The sequence below is a fragment of the Triturus cristatus genome, chromosome 8, assembly GCF_964204655.1.
Source record: "Triturus cristatus chromosome 8, aTriCri1.1, whole genome shotgun sequence".
Taxonomy (NCBI): domain Eukaryota; kingdom Metazoa; phylum Chordata; class Amphibia; order Caudata; family Salamandridae; genus Triturus; species Triturus cristatus.
In genome coordinates this window covers 1128348986-1128365158 of record NC_140591.1, presented here as the reverse complement: position 1 = coordinate 1128365158, position 16173 = coordinate 1128348986, and the positions used below count along the sequence as shown (strand labels likewise).

Below are 16173 nucleotides of genomic sequence, written 5' to 3'. Positions count from 1 at the left end.
CTTCCTTCTCCATGCCCACAGTTCTTATTACTTTCCGTGTGTACTACTTTGTCTCCATATACTTCTCTTGAAATTAATATTGTTTGGGGTGCTCCAACATGACTTCAATAGCAAAAGATATGTATCTTCTGAAGTATGCTTTGGCTTACTAGTAATATGTGATTTGATTGGTATAGAGAATTGTTCAATAAGATCCTTTTTCCTGTTTTTAATATCTGTTATATGCAGTGTCCATTTTCTACTAACAGTGATGCAGTTTGGAAAAGGGAAGTCTTGTTGCTATCGATTTCTGACCAAAGGACAGCAATGGATCTGGCTTCAGACCCACTACTATATCACCTACCACCAGTGGAACTCCAAGCCTGAGTTCATTGTATGCACACACACGGTAGTAAGGTATGTTGCAATTTTCTGGTGTTTGTCATGTTGTGATGTGAACTGCAATATTGTTCTGTATCTGGGGAGTAAGCAGCCTGTATCATGGAGATAAACAGGTACTGTCCTTAATGGTATTTTGCATTTTGGAGCCCAATTTAAAGTTCGGTGGATTGGTTGTCAATCATACTGGTATAGTGGAGGCACCACCTCTGTCACATTTGTGGACTCAGTGTACCAAATGTAGAGTTATTGATCAGCGCAGTCTGTGACCTTCACCCACAGTGCCTCCTACGAACATGGGGGGAGGTTCTGAAGTTTAGAATGACTGTTGCAGCTCAACTGTTCCCTCATGTCGGTTTTCTGCCTGCTAACAGGCCCCTACCTCCACCTCTTGACTGTGCCCCTTATGTTCTCATTCACTACCCGACCACTCTAACCTCTCAAGTCCCCACTCTACGACTTGATTCTCAGTTGCCCCCCTTCCCACCATGAGTCTAGATCCATTGTATACCTTCACCCTGTGGCTTTCTTTTGCTTTGCCTTTCTTTCTCTCTTGACTCAGCCCCCATCCCACTTGGACAATGAGAGTATTTGGAAGATAGGAGTACACTTCCAAGTACCGCATTCTGACTATCTCTGACCTGCTGTAAGACTTCTTCAAGTATGTCAGAAAAAAATTTGTGTGACCACCTTGGTGTGACTCTGAAAGTTTTTTGAATTACCCCTCCTTACCCTTACAATTGTGTATATATGTGCATATATATGTGTGTGTGTGCGTGTGTGCGTGCGTGTGTGTGTGTGTGTGTGTATATATATATATATTCACTGAAAACAACAAAGGTTAATGAGATGATGCAGTAAGGTGAAAATGACATACCATTTTAAACTAACAAAAGCACTCAAATTCACCAGTTATAGTTATCTCACCTAACTATAATTCATGCCCTGACGTAACTATAATGCGTTGCCCTCCTCCTCAAGAATTTAGAGCCCCAGGGACCCCATCACCTGGGGCCTTTTCATTTTTAAGGGAGTGGGCACGTGGACACCATCCCCAAGCCTTTATGGCCCCAGGGACCCATCCCCCGGGGCCTTTTATTTTTTAAAGGGGAGGGAGGCACGCGCCCCTCCTCCCCAGTCTTTAGAGCCCCAGGGACCTCATCCCCTGGGGCCATTTACTTTAATTTAGGGAAGGGAAGTGCATGCCCCCCTTCCCCGGCCTTTAGAGCCCCAGAGACCCCACCCCCTCGGCCTTTCTTTTTTATCATGGGGAGGAGGGAGCCTAGCCCCCTCCCCGACTCACTATGGGCCACAGGGGGCCTAAACCCCTAGTCCTTTCTTTTTTAAGGGGAGGCGGGCGCATTGTCCCCCTCCCAGGGTCAATAGGGTCCCAGGGGGCCTCAAATAGGTTTCCTGGTGCCCACCTGGGGCACCCACAAAACACGTGGCCCCATTGGCGCCCTGCATGCACCCATCCTGGATGTACTGGGAGCCGTCATTGCTCCTGCAGAGCTGGAGTGGCATTTTTTCATTCTTCAGCCAGACGGAGGCAATCTGCGTTTCCCTGCCCGTGAGAGGGTGGGCAGGAAAACATATGTCTGCCCCCACCCAGTGGGAGCATTTTTAAAGCTCCAGCCATGGGGAGCTGCTAAGTGTTCCCTGCCCACGCGCTTACGGGCAGGGAAAATACTGTGTACCGGAAATGTACTCCTGTCCTTTCAGTGAGTCAGGCCATAGGGATAGGGTCCCTGGGGCCTTTTCAAGGTCCGGAATCCCATTTAAAATTGTACAGGGGATGGGGTCCTTCGTTTGCAAAACAATTTAGGAACAATGTTTAAAAATACAAAGACCTACAAAGCGGACAAAATTGGATAAATATATCACCAGTAGATACAAAATTATTAGGTATATTTTATTTATGTCACTTTATATATACATTATAAAGGGATTACGTATCATATTCATGTATTTTGATACGTTCAAAACAAAGACAGAAAATAGAACATATGTTTCTTGTTTTTTCTGAGATGAGTCAAAATTCAAACATGATATATAAGCTCAAGTGTGTTTCTACAAAAGATTTGTACAAAATAACAGATTACAATTTCAAATAGTCATGGCTGAGTCGATGTTACATCCTACGCGCGTTTCGGCTGTGAAGCCTTCATCAGGATGCCATGTAACTGTGCTTTCGTTGTCCTAAACAAAATATATACAAATCACAATCAATGATAAAGTCCGTAGGTAGGTTCTGTTTATACTAGCTGGTCTCTGATTAAAGAAAGTCAAGACTAAAAATTGTGTGCTAGTAATATCATAGAATTAGTTATTAAAAAGAGACCTTATAGTCCATCCACTATGTACAGTTCTAAAAACAACGCAATTACATAATGCCTTATAGCCCAGACCCTTGTGAGATTTCTTAAAGCTGTGAGACCAAAAAGATGAAAAACAAAGAGATATTATTTGATCAGCAAAAAGTCGAGTATGTCTGCCCTGTAACTCATAATGAGGTTAAGGTGGGCAATGGAGATGTGTATCCTCCACCAACCAAGGAGAAGATGTAATTGTTGATGAAAGAGAATGTGCACCACAAACTAGCAACAAAATGATTATAGATCAAAATTTCTGATACCTCAAGAGGGTGGCGATATCTCCAGAGAGGAAATGTTGTGCCGATGTGCAATGGTCTGTCTCAAGGTATGGGTCCAAAACGGATAGAAGCGAATTGCCTAAACAGATCGAACAGTTAAATGAGTGCTCTGAATGAAAACCATGTCGGTGTGCCAATTTGCCAATTGTCACTGTTAGGTTAACAAGTTGTAATACCTTAATGTTGTGACATGGTGCTAAATCCTTCCATATATGTGTATGGAGGTGGACATCCGAAACTGAAAGATTATCACAGATAGCAGGTACTACGAACCAAGAGAAAGCATGTTAGACTACTCATGCCATTGGTTCCAACAGATATGTATATTCAAAGAAAAAGTTATACCTTTAGTGAGAATCTGAAACGCTATGATGTTCGGTTCACTTGGGGTGGGAGGGCTGCCGACGTGATATTGGGATACTAAAGAAAAAAGTGTGTATCTTGAACTATTTATTCTCACTATGTTAGGGAAATATAGTGTTGTATACAGATGCAATGCTTACCTATATTTATGAGTGGGCTGCAAAAATGAGTTAATCCTCTTGACTGTGGTAAAGTCCCTGGAAGAATGAAAATAAAGGAGAATATTAATTCTCCGGTCATGGGGTCAAGAGAGTGAATGAACAGACTGAGCTGAGGAGAGCTGTCTGCTGAAGGGGACTGATGGTAGGCATGGTAAAGTTCCGATGTTACTTACGTTTTCGAGGCCCACTGTCCGTCTTGATGAGCTGGGACGCCGAGTGCTCGGATGTAGCCACAGTAGTGCCGACAACTGCGGTTCTATTTATGTGGCGGTAAAAGCGGTCTAGGTCGTACTTGGGTGAACCGGAAGTGGATGGAAATCCACCCTAAGTGTAAGATCCGGTTGTAGTGTTCATTATCATATTCGCGGGTACCAAGATAGCCGCCATCTTAGAGTGGTGGATCCAAGTATGATCGTATAGAGTGGAATATACCGATCAAAGGGGAGCATGATACTGGCTCTATGCAGGCAATGTAAACAAATAACTCTACAGTGTAGAGATATAGGCCTGTTTGTCCGAATATATCGGTGTGCCAGAAAATCATGCATTCCGGGGAACAAGGTGTGAATATATTTATTTGTCGTAAGATAGCCGCCATCTTGAAAGGTTAAGATGGGTGTGCTATATGAGTTAGTATAGGTTGACGCCCGATGTTCCATAAAAAAATCCGCAATGGTGAAATAAAGGAATGGTGGTCTTACTCATGGTTAGGTTTCATAGTGAAGTGGAACCATCCTATATATATGTGGACTGTAAAAACAGAGTGGGTGAAGTGCTCTTGTAGGTGGGGGGTAGCTGCTAAGTCAGGATAATGGTTCTAAAAAATGACCGAATCTAAGGATAATTGTAAGTGAAAATATATAATCACGAGAAACAGAATACTAACTTTCTGAAAATAGTCAAAGAAGACCTACTCATAAGATTTCAAAAATTGCTGGTTTTTACTGAAAGGAGTGATCGAATCAAGTATTATATCTTAATACTTGGTCCCATGGAATGTCACTATTCATTCCCTTCTGGTATGTGTTAAGGGAAAAAATCCAGTAGACCTCTCTGCATTTCCGTATATTTGTACTGGCGATGCCTGTGTTGGTGTTGATTTTCTCTAAAATCAACCATCTTATTTGGTGCTCATTATGTTGTGCTTCCATGTAGTGTCGTACGAGAGGCGCTTGGATTTTTTGAGTGCGAATAGCCGACCTATGTTCTGTGAGCCGTGTGGCCATGGATCGTGCCGTCTCACCCACGTATCCTTTGTCACACGGACACAAAAGTAGGTAGATGATGTTAGTCGTTTTGCAATTGGTTGAAGTTTTCAACTGTAGATATATTTTGTTGAACGTGAATGTGGATGTCTCTATCGCAAATTTACAGGCTACACATGATAGGCATTTGTAATTGCCTACAGATCTGGTCTGGCCTGTAAGTGATGTCTGGATCTTGGGCTTGGTGGTATTCGTCATTCGGGAACGGACCATGAGGTCTTTTAGGTTCTTATTTTTCCTATATGCATATAGGGGTTTGGGAATGGCATTCTCTCTTGATTTAGTGGCATTGAGGATGTGCCAATTGGAGTTGATGATATGGTGGATCTTTCCATTCATGGTAGAATGTCTCGTTACAAAGACTATCCTAGAGTTGGTGGGTTTAGGCTGTGGGGTTAACAGATGTTGTCTGTCAAAGAATCTAGCTCTTTTGTACGAGTCCCGCACTAAACGTTTTGGATAGCCTCGAGCCACGAACTTGGTTTTCATAAGTTCTGCTTGAATGTCAAAGTCCCGTAGACTGATACAGTTTCTACGAAGTCGTAGGAATTGACCGAATGGGATACTCGTCTTTTGTGTATGAGGGTGGTAACTGTCAAAATGGAGGAGGGTATTACGTGCTGTAGGTTTGATATATAGGTCTACCTCTAGATGGTTGTCTCTATTTTGAATCAGAATGTCAAGGAATTCCACTTGGCGATTACTGGTGTTGGCTGTGAAGACGATGTTTTTATCACATAAATTGAGCCAGGACACAAAATCAGTGACGTCTGTGGTATCATCTCGCCAGATGAAAAAGACCTCATCTATATACCTGGACCATGAAAATATAGATTCACTGTATGGGGCAATTTCGTTATAAATACAACGTTTCTCATACAGGGCCATGTAGATATTCGCCACTGTGGGGGCACAAGACGCCCCCATACTGACGCCTTTGGTTTGTTTATAGAGTGTACCATTGAACTCAAAGGTGTTTTCAGTAAGTACTATATGGAGACATTCCAAGACAAAGGTTCTGGGACAATCTATCTCATACGTGTTCATGAACCAACTCACCGCTTCCATAGCTCCTTCTTGTAGGATATTTGAATAAAGAGCTTCTATATCCATGGTAACCATGGTGTGTCTGTTGGTATTGAAATGTAGATTCTCTACTTTATTGATCATGTCACGGGTATCCCTAACATATGATGGAATCTGTGGAACATGTATCCTCAAAAGGGAATCCACATATTTGGACAGGGGTTCTGTGACTGATCCAATGGTAGTAACTATTGGTCTGTATGGTGGGTTGTGAACACTCTTATGAATATATAAAGTGACATAAATAAAATATACCTAATAATTTTGTATCTACTGGTGATATATTTATCCAATTTTGTCCGCTTTGTAGGTCTTTGTATTTTTAAACATTGTTCCTAAATTGTTTTGCAAACGAATGTTATAAGCACCCTGATTTAGGAATTTACCTCAGGGGCACCCCCATTTTTCTCAATAACAGGGGATGGAGTCACCTGAGCCTTTTCAGGCCTAGGGAGGAGGTCCCTGCGCCCCCCTCCCCTTTGCCATTATGTCAGCCCCAGTGAAAGGGGTCCCTGGGATCTTCCAGAGGCTTGCGGTGGGGGGCCACGCACCCACCCTCCCCAAAACATCTAATATTGCCGGTCCCCAGGGGCCCTGACACTCCCTTGGGTGGGGGTATTTAATTTTTTTGTAGTGTGGGAGCCAGCTTGCAGTTTATAAAAAAAGATTTTGGGGTGGATTCTCGCATCCTCCAGGAAAAAAGAAAATTGGTATGGCCTTCACCAGGCCTGGAGGGAGGGGTCTTTGTGAAGCTCCCTTGTGCCTAAACCTTATCCAAGTTGTGATAGGAGTGCTGGTTAATTTAAAACTATTTTATACTTATGTATGCTTTCATGAAAAAATATATTTGGTTATTCATGCAGCGTTTCATTTAGAATAAAACAGTGATGCACAGATCTACCTTAAAGAGGTCGCAAAATTAAGCACACCTCTGGAACTAACGTGCTGTGGTGCATTCAAGTGCGACTCTTGTGTTCCTTTGTTCCCAGTTACGCAGATGTTCGGGTGGAAAGAAGGCAGGAATTGTGTTTGGAAGATGAATCCTCTGAGGTCACAGTTTCTTCAACGCTAAAGGTACAAGCAGAGATGCAGTTCATTGTGTGATGTGGGTGCCGTGGGCCTGTCGATATTTTAAGAAAATGCTAATTGGTCAGGTGTTGTTGCCATGTTTCATTGTGACCTAGTACTGGTACCCAAGAAGGGAAAGCGGAGGAAGGACAAAGGAAGATTATTTTGCTTGCAGTAAGTTTGTAAAAGTCCCCAATCTTAGCGACCTATATACAGTTACTGGCAGTGTTTGGTAAGAGACATGTTGAGGGTTGTTAAAAGACACGGTGGTGCAAGAAAACCTGTTAAAACAGTTTTATCGCATCAGATTATCCCCCTTTTCACAATATTTTTTTCAGTGCCAAACCTCCATGTAATTTTGCACTACTCAAAATCCGATATCAAACTCACCTGACAGATTAGACTGAAGGTGTAAGTGGGCCGCAGAAGTGCAGTATGTTGCAATTTTAAAAAAAGATAGGAGGAATTAGGCTAGAACACACTTTGGTCTGTTTGGGACTGATTCTTAGGTTCCTTGCAGTGTCCTTCTTTTGTAATACATACATCAAAATATGGAACAATTTGAGACGTGAAAGTGATAGCACGGATCAGGGGCAACATTTAAATAATATTGTTCCTTACCCCCACATACAGAGTCAAGGCCCGTTCCCACGCTGACTTTTTTAGACAAAGCACGTCAGGTGACGGATATTTTCTACTGTATTTTGAGTGAGGAGCTATTTCATCACAATAAGTCAAATTGCATTAACAGTTTTATGTTCAGTTAATGACTGGTAGTTTGAAATACTTGTAAAAGTTTTTTTTTCTCATAAAGAGATTAGTAAGTATCTTTTATTCTTTTTATTCAAATTAGTCAAAAAAATCAAGTACATTTACAGAAAGCTCATCAATAAGAATGGTTGGAACAAATAATCAACTAATGTATTAAACACGTACCTTAAAAGACTTAAATCCCTATTCTAAAGAGCAGGATCAGAATTCAAAGTTAGTAGAACTCATGAAGAGTTCAAGTGGCTTCTTGATTCATAAGCCTCCATTCCCATAGGCATCAAACACAGTTTAACCTTCTAATGTTAATTGTTCCAATGCGTACACAATGAACTATACTAAAGAAGACATACATCAACTTGCAAAATCACTGTTTAGTACTGTATTTTATCAACATGAACAAGTTTTAAAATGTGCAACTATTCTATTTAAGCATTATGTCAAACATAGTGAAAATAGGAAGTTTAGTCATTGAAAATAATATGTTGCTTAGTAAAATAATACATTTATTAAAACCAGAACATTCTGCAGTTATGATGAATATTTCTAAGCATGTCACATTAGGGTTAAGTTTGCATTGTGAATATTTCAGCAATATCAAGTTCACTTCTAGTTACAAGAAAACTTGTATTTAAGCCTTTCTGCAGCCTATACTAATAACTATCGTGTGAAGGGGAACAAGGGACACCCTACTCACATGGAACCAGGGTAAGTATTATATAAACAGTGTAGAATGACAATGTCATTCTACAAGTGGAGACGGACTCGTGCGGTTCCCCAGAGCGAACGCGTAACAGATTCACGCGTGTGTGGTCCATGTATCCTGATTGATTAATTCCAAAACACGAACCACACATATCCTTCATGGACTGTCATGTTATTGCTGATTCTGAGCGCTACATTAATTGGATTGCAGTCATTTGCTATACATCTGCTTCACCCCCAGCTGGTGCCATAGGGTATTTTTGAAGCGTCAAATCCAGCCACGATTACTCGAGAACCAAGACCGGCTCCATAACATGGATTGTCGTATAACTCCTGCCCTTGGACACGTATTTCTGGACATACTTAATTAATTAAGTGGTCTTGCAGATCATCGTATATATCCAGGCTGTCAGCCCCTTCCTCCTCACTGGGTGCCTGGCTGGGTCCCATGTGAGTACCCTTCCTATATTTTCATTTCCTCGTGGTGCACTATTGTCACTCTGACAGCGGTTCCTTCATCTCAGATGTCCCTACATCACTAGGTCCTGAAGAGACCACTTTTTGTTCAGGGGGTCGAAACGCCGTTGACGAAACCTAAAGCGAACCATTCACCAGCCTCTACTACTGAATTAGAAGGCTGTGTTCATTGTATATTAGTTTGATGGTCGACTTTATTATTGTTGGAAGCAACTTTTTCTATGTCACAATATGTCACATTTTTTGTAGGTTCCATGTTCACTGGGGGACACTATGTACCCTTTTTTAATACAATTTGATGTTTCATATAAAAAACTGTTGAGATTACAAACATTGTGTGGTATATGGACTTTTCTTCTCTTTTGGACATCTACGTAACCCTTTTCTATTGCCATTGTGCATATTTATATTGCAATTAATTACATTGTCCACAGGAACCATTGTTTCTGGATATTTATACTAATAACTATGACTGCCTAGTGCAACTTGCACATTTAAAATGTGTGTCATTTTCAGCTCCTTTTTAAGTTTTACGTTAATCCTTGCACATATAGCTTTTATTTTAAATAATTTTCATCTTAATTAAATCAGCTTCTTTAGAAGCATTCATGATATTGCCTTAACACATGTTATTGTGATAAAAACATGAGCTACTTTAGATGGACCTTGATTTGTATGCATAGAAAAACATATTACTGGGACAGTTCAATATTCTCAACTGTTAAGGATATATTGGAAATTAATAGACATTTAATATATACACTTCAGCTGAAGTCTGTGGAAACCTCTGCCTAACACCAAAAGCATTAAGAGGTGGGGAACTGGAATAGGTACTTGTTTAAGTATATCAGAAAATTAAACAATACAATTATCAAGTTTTTTATAAGGGGAGGGTCCTTACTAAGATCAGTAATTATATGACATTTTAAAGAAATGCCCTTTAAAAAATAACAATTGAATGGACTTTATGGCTACAATCTAAAACATAAGTACCCCAGTTGTGGTGAGCTATGCAACAACACCACCTCCATTGCACTACCTGCAACCTCACATATTTTATAGATGACATCACAAATTGTATCATCCATAACCACTGGTGATTTCACATATCATATTTCCGTTGGCCTATCCAATGACATCACTGAAACTGCGTTCCAGATTATTGTTCATCGTGTTTTTCAAAATTCTAAAATGGGGAGAAAAATTAAAATCTGTTCGTTAAATATCAATGGCCTGAATGATTTTAAAAAGTTAGGGATTTTGCGGCATTTGATTCAATCTTTGCAATTTGATATTCTGTGCCTACAAGAGACACATATTCCATGGTCCAAGAGGAGTTTGTTGAAAAATTTGGGTCTTGAGCTTCTAATCTGTTCCAAACAAACGGGTGTCATAAAACAAAGGATTGGGAAATGTGTTAGAACTTTAGGCGATAAATGGGGGAGATGGGGACTAGCGGAAATTGTTATTGAAGGGACTAAATTTACTGTTGGCTCTATATATGGTCCAAACCTAGACGATAAGGAAGTATTTAATCTAATTAATTCTGAGTTAGCTGATTGGAATCAACCTTTAATTCTGTGTGGAGATTTTAATATCAACATTGATGCTAATTGTAATATCAGGAATACTTGGAATTACAAAGGTCGTAAGATCCAAACCTTTAGAGCCCTCAGGGAACTAATCTTAGGGAACGGACTGATAGATGTGTGGAACAAGCTAAGACCCATGGAGCCAGGCTTTACTTATTTTTCAGCTCCACATAAAAAATGTGTTTGTTTAGATTATTTTTTTATTTCTGCAAAGTTTACTGAAAATATAAGTATAGATGTTCTACCACAAATCGTCTCCGATCATAACCCTATTGTACTAGAATTATTACTTTCTCCTCAGGATTATTTTCAAAAAAGGCAATGGTCATTTCAAAGAAATCTACTGTTAGACCAGGACTATCTAGCTCATATGGATATGACTATAAAGGAATTCTTTTTGAACAATAATAATACGGCTTCGATTCAGACAGTTTGGGACACTTTTAAATCGATTATAAGAGGTGAAACCCTGAGCTATTCGAAATACCGTTTTTAAAAAAAACAAGCCGAATTTAAGGCCGCCTTGAACAAAGTAATTCAGGCGGAATTAAAGCTAGCCTCTTTTATCAGATTCGGTTCTGGTGTACAGGAAGCTCAAAAAGCTCTGTCCTCTGAGTGGTCAGCCGTCTATTCACTCCTGGCTGAGCAGGTAGCAGTGAAGTACAAATTATTTAAAAAGGAATGCTATGAATTAAGTGAGCAGACGGGCAGAATACTAGCGCAAAGATTGAGGCAGAAAGCAGCTATTACTAAAATAATTAAAATTACTGATCAAGATGGTGTAAGTCAAGAGTCTAGGTCTGGTATATTGAAGGCATTCCGGGATTTTTATCAATCTCTGTATAATAAATCGAATGATGGTACTAGTGTAAGGAGCGATGCGTCCAGTTATTTTTCAAACTTAGATTGTTCCTCTTCTCTTACTGAAGATCAAAGAGCAGTGCTATCCGCCCCAATCACCTGGGAAGAGATAGAAGGGGCTATTCTTGGACTAGCTCCTGGTAAAGCAATGGGTCCGGACAATATTCCCTTGGAACTTTACCGTATGTTCCGTAATGTTCTGAAACCAGAGTTGCTAAAAAAATTTCAAGAAGCATTTCATGGCCGGTCTCCTCCCTCATGGTCATTAGCAACTATAGTTGTATTTAAAACAAAAGGAAAAGATTCTATGGATCTTGGGTCATATAGACCAATCTCTTTAATAACTTCTGACAGCAAGATCTTTTCAAAAATTTTAGCAAATAGGCTAAACGATCTGATGCCTAATTTAGTAGCTAAATTTCAACACAGCTTTATAAAAAAGAGAGACACAACGGATCACATAAGAAGAATTATTGCCCTCTTGGATTGGGCGCAGGCCTCGGGATCCCCAGTCGGAGTGGCCCTACTGGACGCCGAGAAGGCGTTTGATAGGGTCGACTGGGGGTTCCTTTGGCGTGTTCTGGCTTGGAAGTGCTTTCCCGTGGAATTTATAACGGCCTTGAATGCTTTATATAACGAACCCAAAGCCGTAATCCGAATAGCTACCGATACTTCTACCACACTATCAATAACAAGGGGGACCAGGCAAGGGTGCCCCTGTTCCCCATTGTTATTTGCGCTTTACATAGAACCATACCTGCAAAAACTCACAAATGAGGATAGCATCCCCCCGGTTATAATCCATCAAATAGGATATAAAATCTTAGCCTACGCTGACGATGTTGCGATCGTCACATCGGATATCAGTTCGGCATTCCCTAAGATCATAGAACTAGCTCGTGAATTTGGCCTATACTCCGGTTACAAATTAAACATTGCAAAAACACAGATAATCCACTCTGCTGCCGGTTCACCAGCCTGTTCGACACTATCAGCTACGGCTCTTTACCTAGGTGTGAAACTGTCCGCTAAGGTAGAAGATATTCTAGGGCTTAATCTTGATCCATTACTTGCTTCTACTAATAGGTCTCTTGAAAGGTTGAACAACTTACATCTCTCTCTTTATGGCCGTACTAATGCTGTCAAGATGCTTTTTTTTCCTAAATTTCTTTATTTTTTTCGGATTATACCTTTATTGTTCCCCTCTAGCTTTTTTATAAAACTAGATAGAATAATCTCAAGATTCTTATGGGGATACAAAAGAGCTAGGAGGTCTCTCAACTGGTGTACCCTACCTATGCTTAGAGGAGGTTGGGGAATGCCGAATTTCCGTCTATACTATCTGGCGGTATCGCTCAGGCTCATGAGTGTTCTAATCTTTCAAGGGATAACTATAGATGAGCCCACATATCCATCAATTTATGTATTGATCCTTGGTACTCAAGCACGACAATGTCTAGTACGTTTTACCGAACCAAGCTATTACAAAAAAATAAGATTTAAAGTCATGCTAACGGCTTTCCAGATATGGAAGCAATTTAAGATAAGATTTTGTTTGAATAGCAATTTTAGCTACTACACACCACTATCTGATAATCCGATGTTGCCAACAATATTCACAGATCATATTGTGCAGCGCTGGCAAAGTTCTAACATATCCCGGTTAGGGGATCTTTATCAGGCAGAACAATTCGCAACATTCACGTACTTACAACAACAGCATAATCTGCCCAAAGCCGATTTTTTTAAATATCTGCAAGTACACAGTTTTCTAAATACAAAACAATTATTGAACACTAATAAAATTAAGAAAATTGATGTATTGGAATGCTGCTGGAAACAAAATAGAATCGGGGTGATCTATCAGACAATGATAAACCGATTAGAAGACAATCTTGAACTATTTAACATAAAATGGCAAAGGGATTTGGGTATAGAGAGTATTAATGTATCTGATGCATTGGCATTGTCCGATCAAGTCTTGTGTAATGGATCTTTAAAAAGCCAATTCTTTATGAGCATATTCGACCTATACTATACCCCTGCTAAATTATTGAAGTGGAAAGCCAATAGAGGTGACAAATGCAGCCGATGTGGATTTCTTGGTGCAAATTCTATTCACATGGTTTTTTTTTGTCCTAATCTAACCCAATTTATTTCTGAAATTCAAAAGTTTTTAAATAACATTATGAACCCACCAGTAATACTTTCTGCCGAACTCGTAATACTTGGTATCCAATCAAATCCTGATAGGCTGCAGACAGGTGCTGAAGAAGGTTTTTTATTTATATCTATGTCTATTTTTAGATATTGTATAACCTCTCATTGGCTTGATGCTGATCCTCCTTCATTTTCTCAGTGGCAATCTAAATTGTTAAACATTTATCAACTAGAGAAAGCTGGGTATTGTCTAAAGGGGAAGAAAAAGAAAGCCTTTGGTTTAAAAATTTGGGCCCCTATTTATAATTGGATTCAATGCTAAAAGACTAATCTGTCTACTCATGTCAACACTGTTAAAGTGATGCTCAGTTTTGTTTATTCTTTATTTTTATCATTTGTCTGATCTGTAATGCTCGGCTAACTATTTATCTGCTGCTATAAAAGTTAATAAAAATATTTAAAAAAAAAAAAAAAAAACTGCGTTCCATTACTGTTTCCAACATTTGTCTGCTGACTTTGAAAATGCAATATCAAACAACAATGTCTCAACGTGGAATTTAATGGAAGGACAAGTAATTAAAGGTGAGCTGTATATTACAGTATCAGAGGAGTGAATCCATACACAGAGGACAACAGGAGACCAAGTAAGTAGGAAAGAGTTGTATTTTCAATACATGATGAACATATTGCGTCATATGTACATATCATATAGGTTAAAAAAGCACTGTGTGACACTTAGTGAAAGTGTAACCGAAAAGATACTGTGCACAAGTGCTCGTGCAGTTTGTGACGGCGCAAGTGACACATAAAGTGGTATATACAGCGGTGAAACGGCGCAGCAAGAGAACAATGGTATTTTGAATACGCCAAAATTAGGGCATTTACACAGTAAATGTATGGGAATTCAAAGGACAATAAGGCAAATGCCCATGTTTGTAAATGCGCCAACAGTAACGCTGTTGAAGTCGACGGCGTTTCGGCCCGTGACAATCAGGGCCATCATCAGGACTGGTTACACATATTTTGAACAGTGCTAGGGTAAAGAAAAACAATTCTCAAACACTGGACCAAAATGAAGAAAAAGGAGACAGTTGTGCGGATGGTGGTGAACACGGCGACGTGTGGAGGCCGTGGGTAAGCGTTTAATATATGGTCGTGGGCCAAGGAGCAGTGATCGGGCGAAACGTGAGCGCGAGAACGGGTATCACATCGGCGCGCGAGTCAGGTGAGGTGTGCCCGGGTGGGCAAGGGTAGAGTGAATGGGGACTGGGGCCAAGAAATGGTGATCTATGTGGTAGAAAAACTATCGGATAGTGCGGAAGAGAAATCACGCAGGTGGATGGTAACAGGGATGCAAGGGAGTGCCACAGTGAAAGAAATGGGAAATGACAAGGGGTAAAGCAAGGAAAAGAAAAGAAACTTACTCGTGTGGAAGGGCCGAGCACGGTGAATCGGCAAGGAGGAGTAAGACGGGTCCGGGGGAGTCCAAACTGGACGGAGGAGAAAAAGGGGGGGGGGGGGTGTGAGGAAAGGAACAGGTAGAACGTGGATGGGGGGGGGGGAAAGACACGGCAGCGCTGGACCACGTAAGGTTGGGAGGGTTCATTCGGCTCGTCCTTTTCGAACCAAGTAAGTGGTTTACCGCGATCATCTCTTTCCCTGTCTTTCCCCCCCTTTCCTCACACCCCCCCCCCCTTTTTCTCCTCCGTCCAGTTTGGACTCCCCCGGACCCGTCTTACTCCTCCTTGCCGATTCACCGTGCTCGGCCCTTCCACACGAGTAAGTTTCTTTTCTTTTCCTTGCTTTACCCCTTGTCATTTCCCATTTCTTTCACTGTGGCACTCCCTTGCATCCCTGTTACCATCCACCTGCGTGATTTCTCTTCCGCACTATCCGATAGTTTTTCTACCACATAGATCACCATTTCTTGGCCCCAGTCCCCATTCACTCTACCCTTGCCCACCCGGGCACACCTCACCTGACTCGCGCGCCGATGTGATACCCGTTCTCGCGCTCACGTTTCGCCCGATCACTGCTCCTTGGCCCACGACCATATATTAAACGCTTACCCACGGCCACCACACGTCGCCGTGTTCACCACCATCCGCACAACTGTCTCCTTTTTCTTCATTTTGGTCCAGTGTTTGAGAATTGTTTTTCTTTACCCTAGCACTGTTCAAAATATGTGTAACCAGTCCTGATGATGGCCCTGATTGTCACGGGCCGAAACGCCGTCGACTTCAACAGCGTTACTGTTGGCGCATTTACAAACATGGGCATTTGCCTTATTGTCCTTTGAATTCCCATACATTTACTGTGTAAATGCCCTAATTTTGGCGTATTCAAAATACCATTGTTCTCTTGCTGCGCCGTTTCACCGCTGTATATACCACTTTATGTGTCACTTGCGCCGTCACAAACTGCACGAGCACTTGTGCACAGTATCTTTTCGGTTACACTTTCACTAAGTGTCACACAGTGCTTTTTTAACCTATATGATATGTACATATGACGCAATATGTTCATCATGTATTGAAAATACAACTCTTTCCTACTTACTTGGTCTCCTGTTGTCCTCTGTGTATGGATTCACTCCTCTGATACTGTAATATACAGCTCACCTTTAATTACTTGTC

At 40.9% G+C, this 16173-nt stretch overlaps 1 protein-coding gene across 2 annotated transcripts in view; it reads left to right on the top strand.

Moving 5' to 3' along the window:
- NPAS2 (neuronal PAS domain protein 2) overlaps positions 1 to 16173 on the top strand; it is a 491193-nt gene that overhangs the window by 364060 nt on the left and 110960 nt on the right. For both annotated transcript variants that reach the window (XM_085622764.1, XM_085622765.1), the window contains exons 11-12: positions 249 to 396; positions 6896 to 6980. In XM_085622764.1, coding sequence (XP_085478890.1) covers positions 249 to 396; positions 6896 to 6980 — 233 coding nt within the window. The remainder of the gene's footprint in view (positions 1 to 248; positions 397 to 6895; positions 6981 to 16173) is intronic.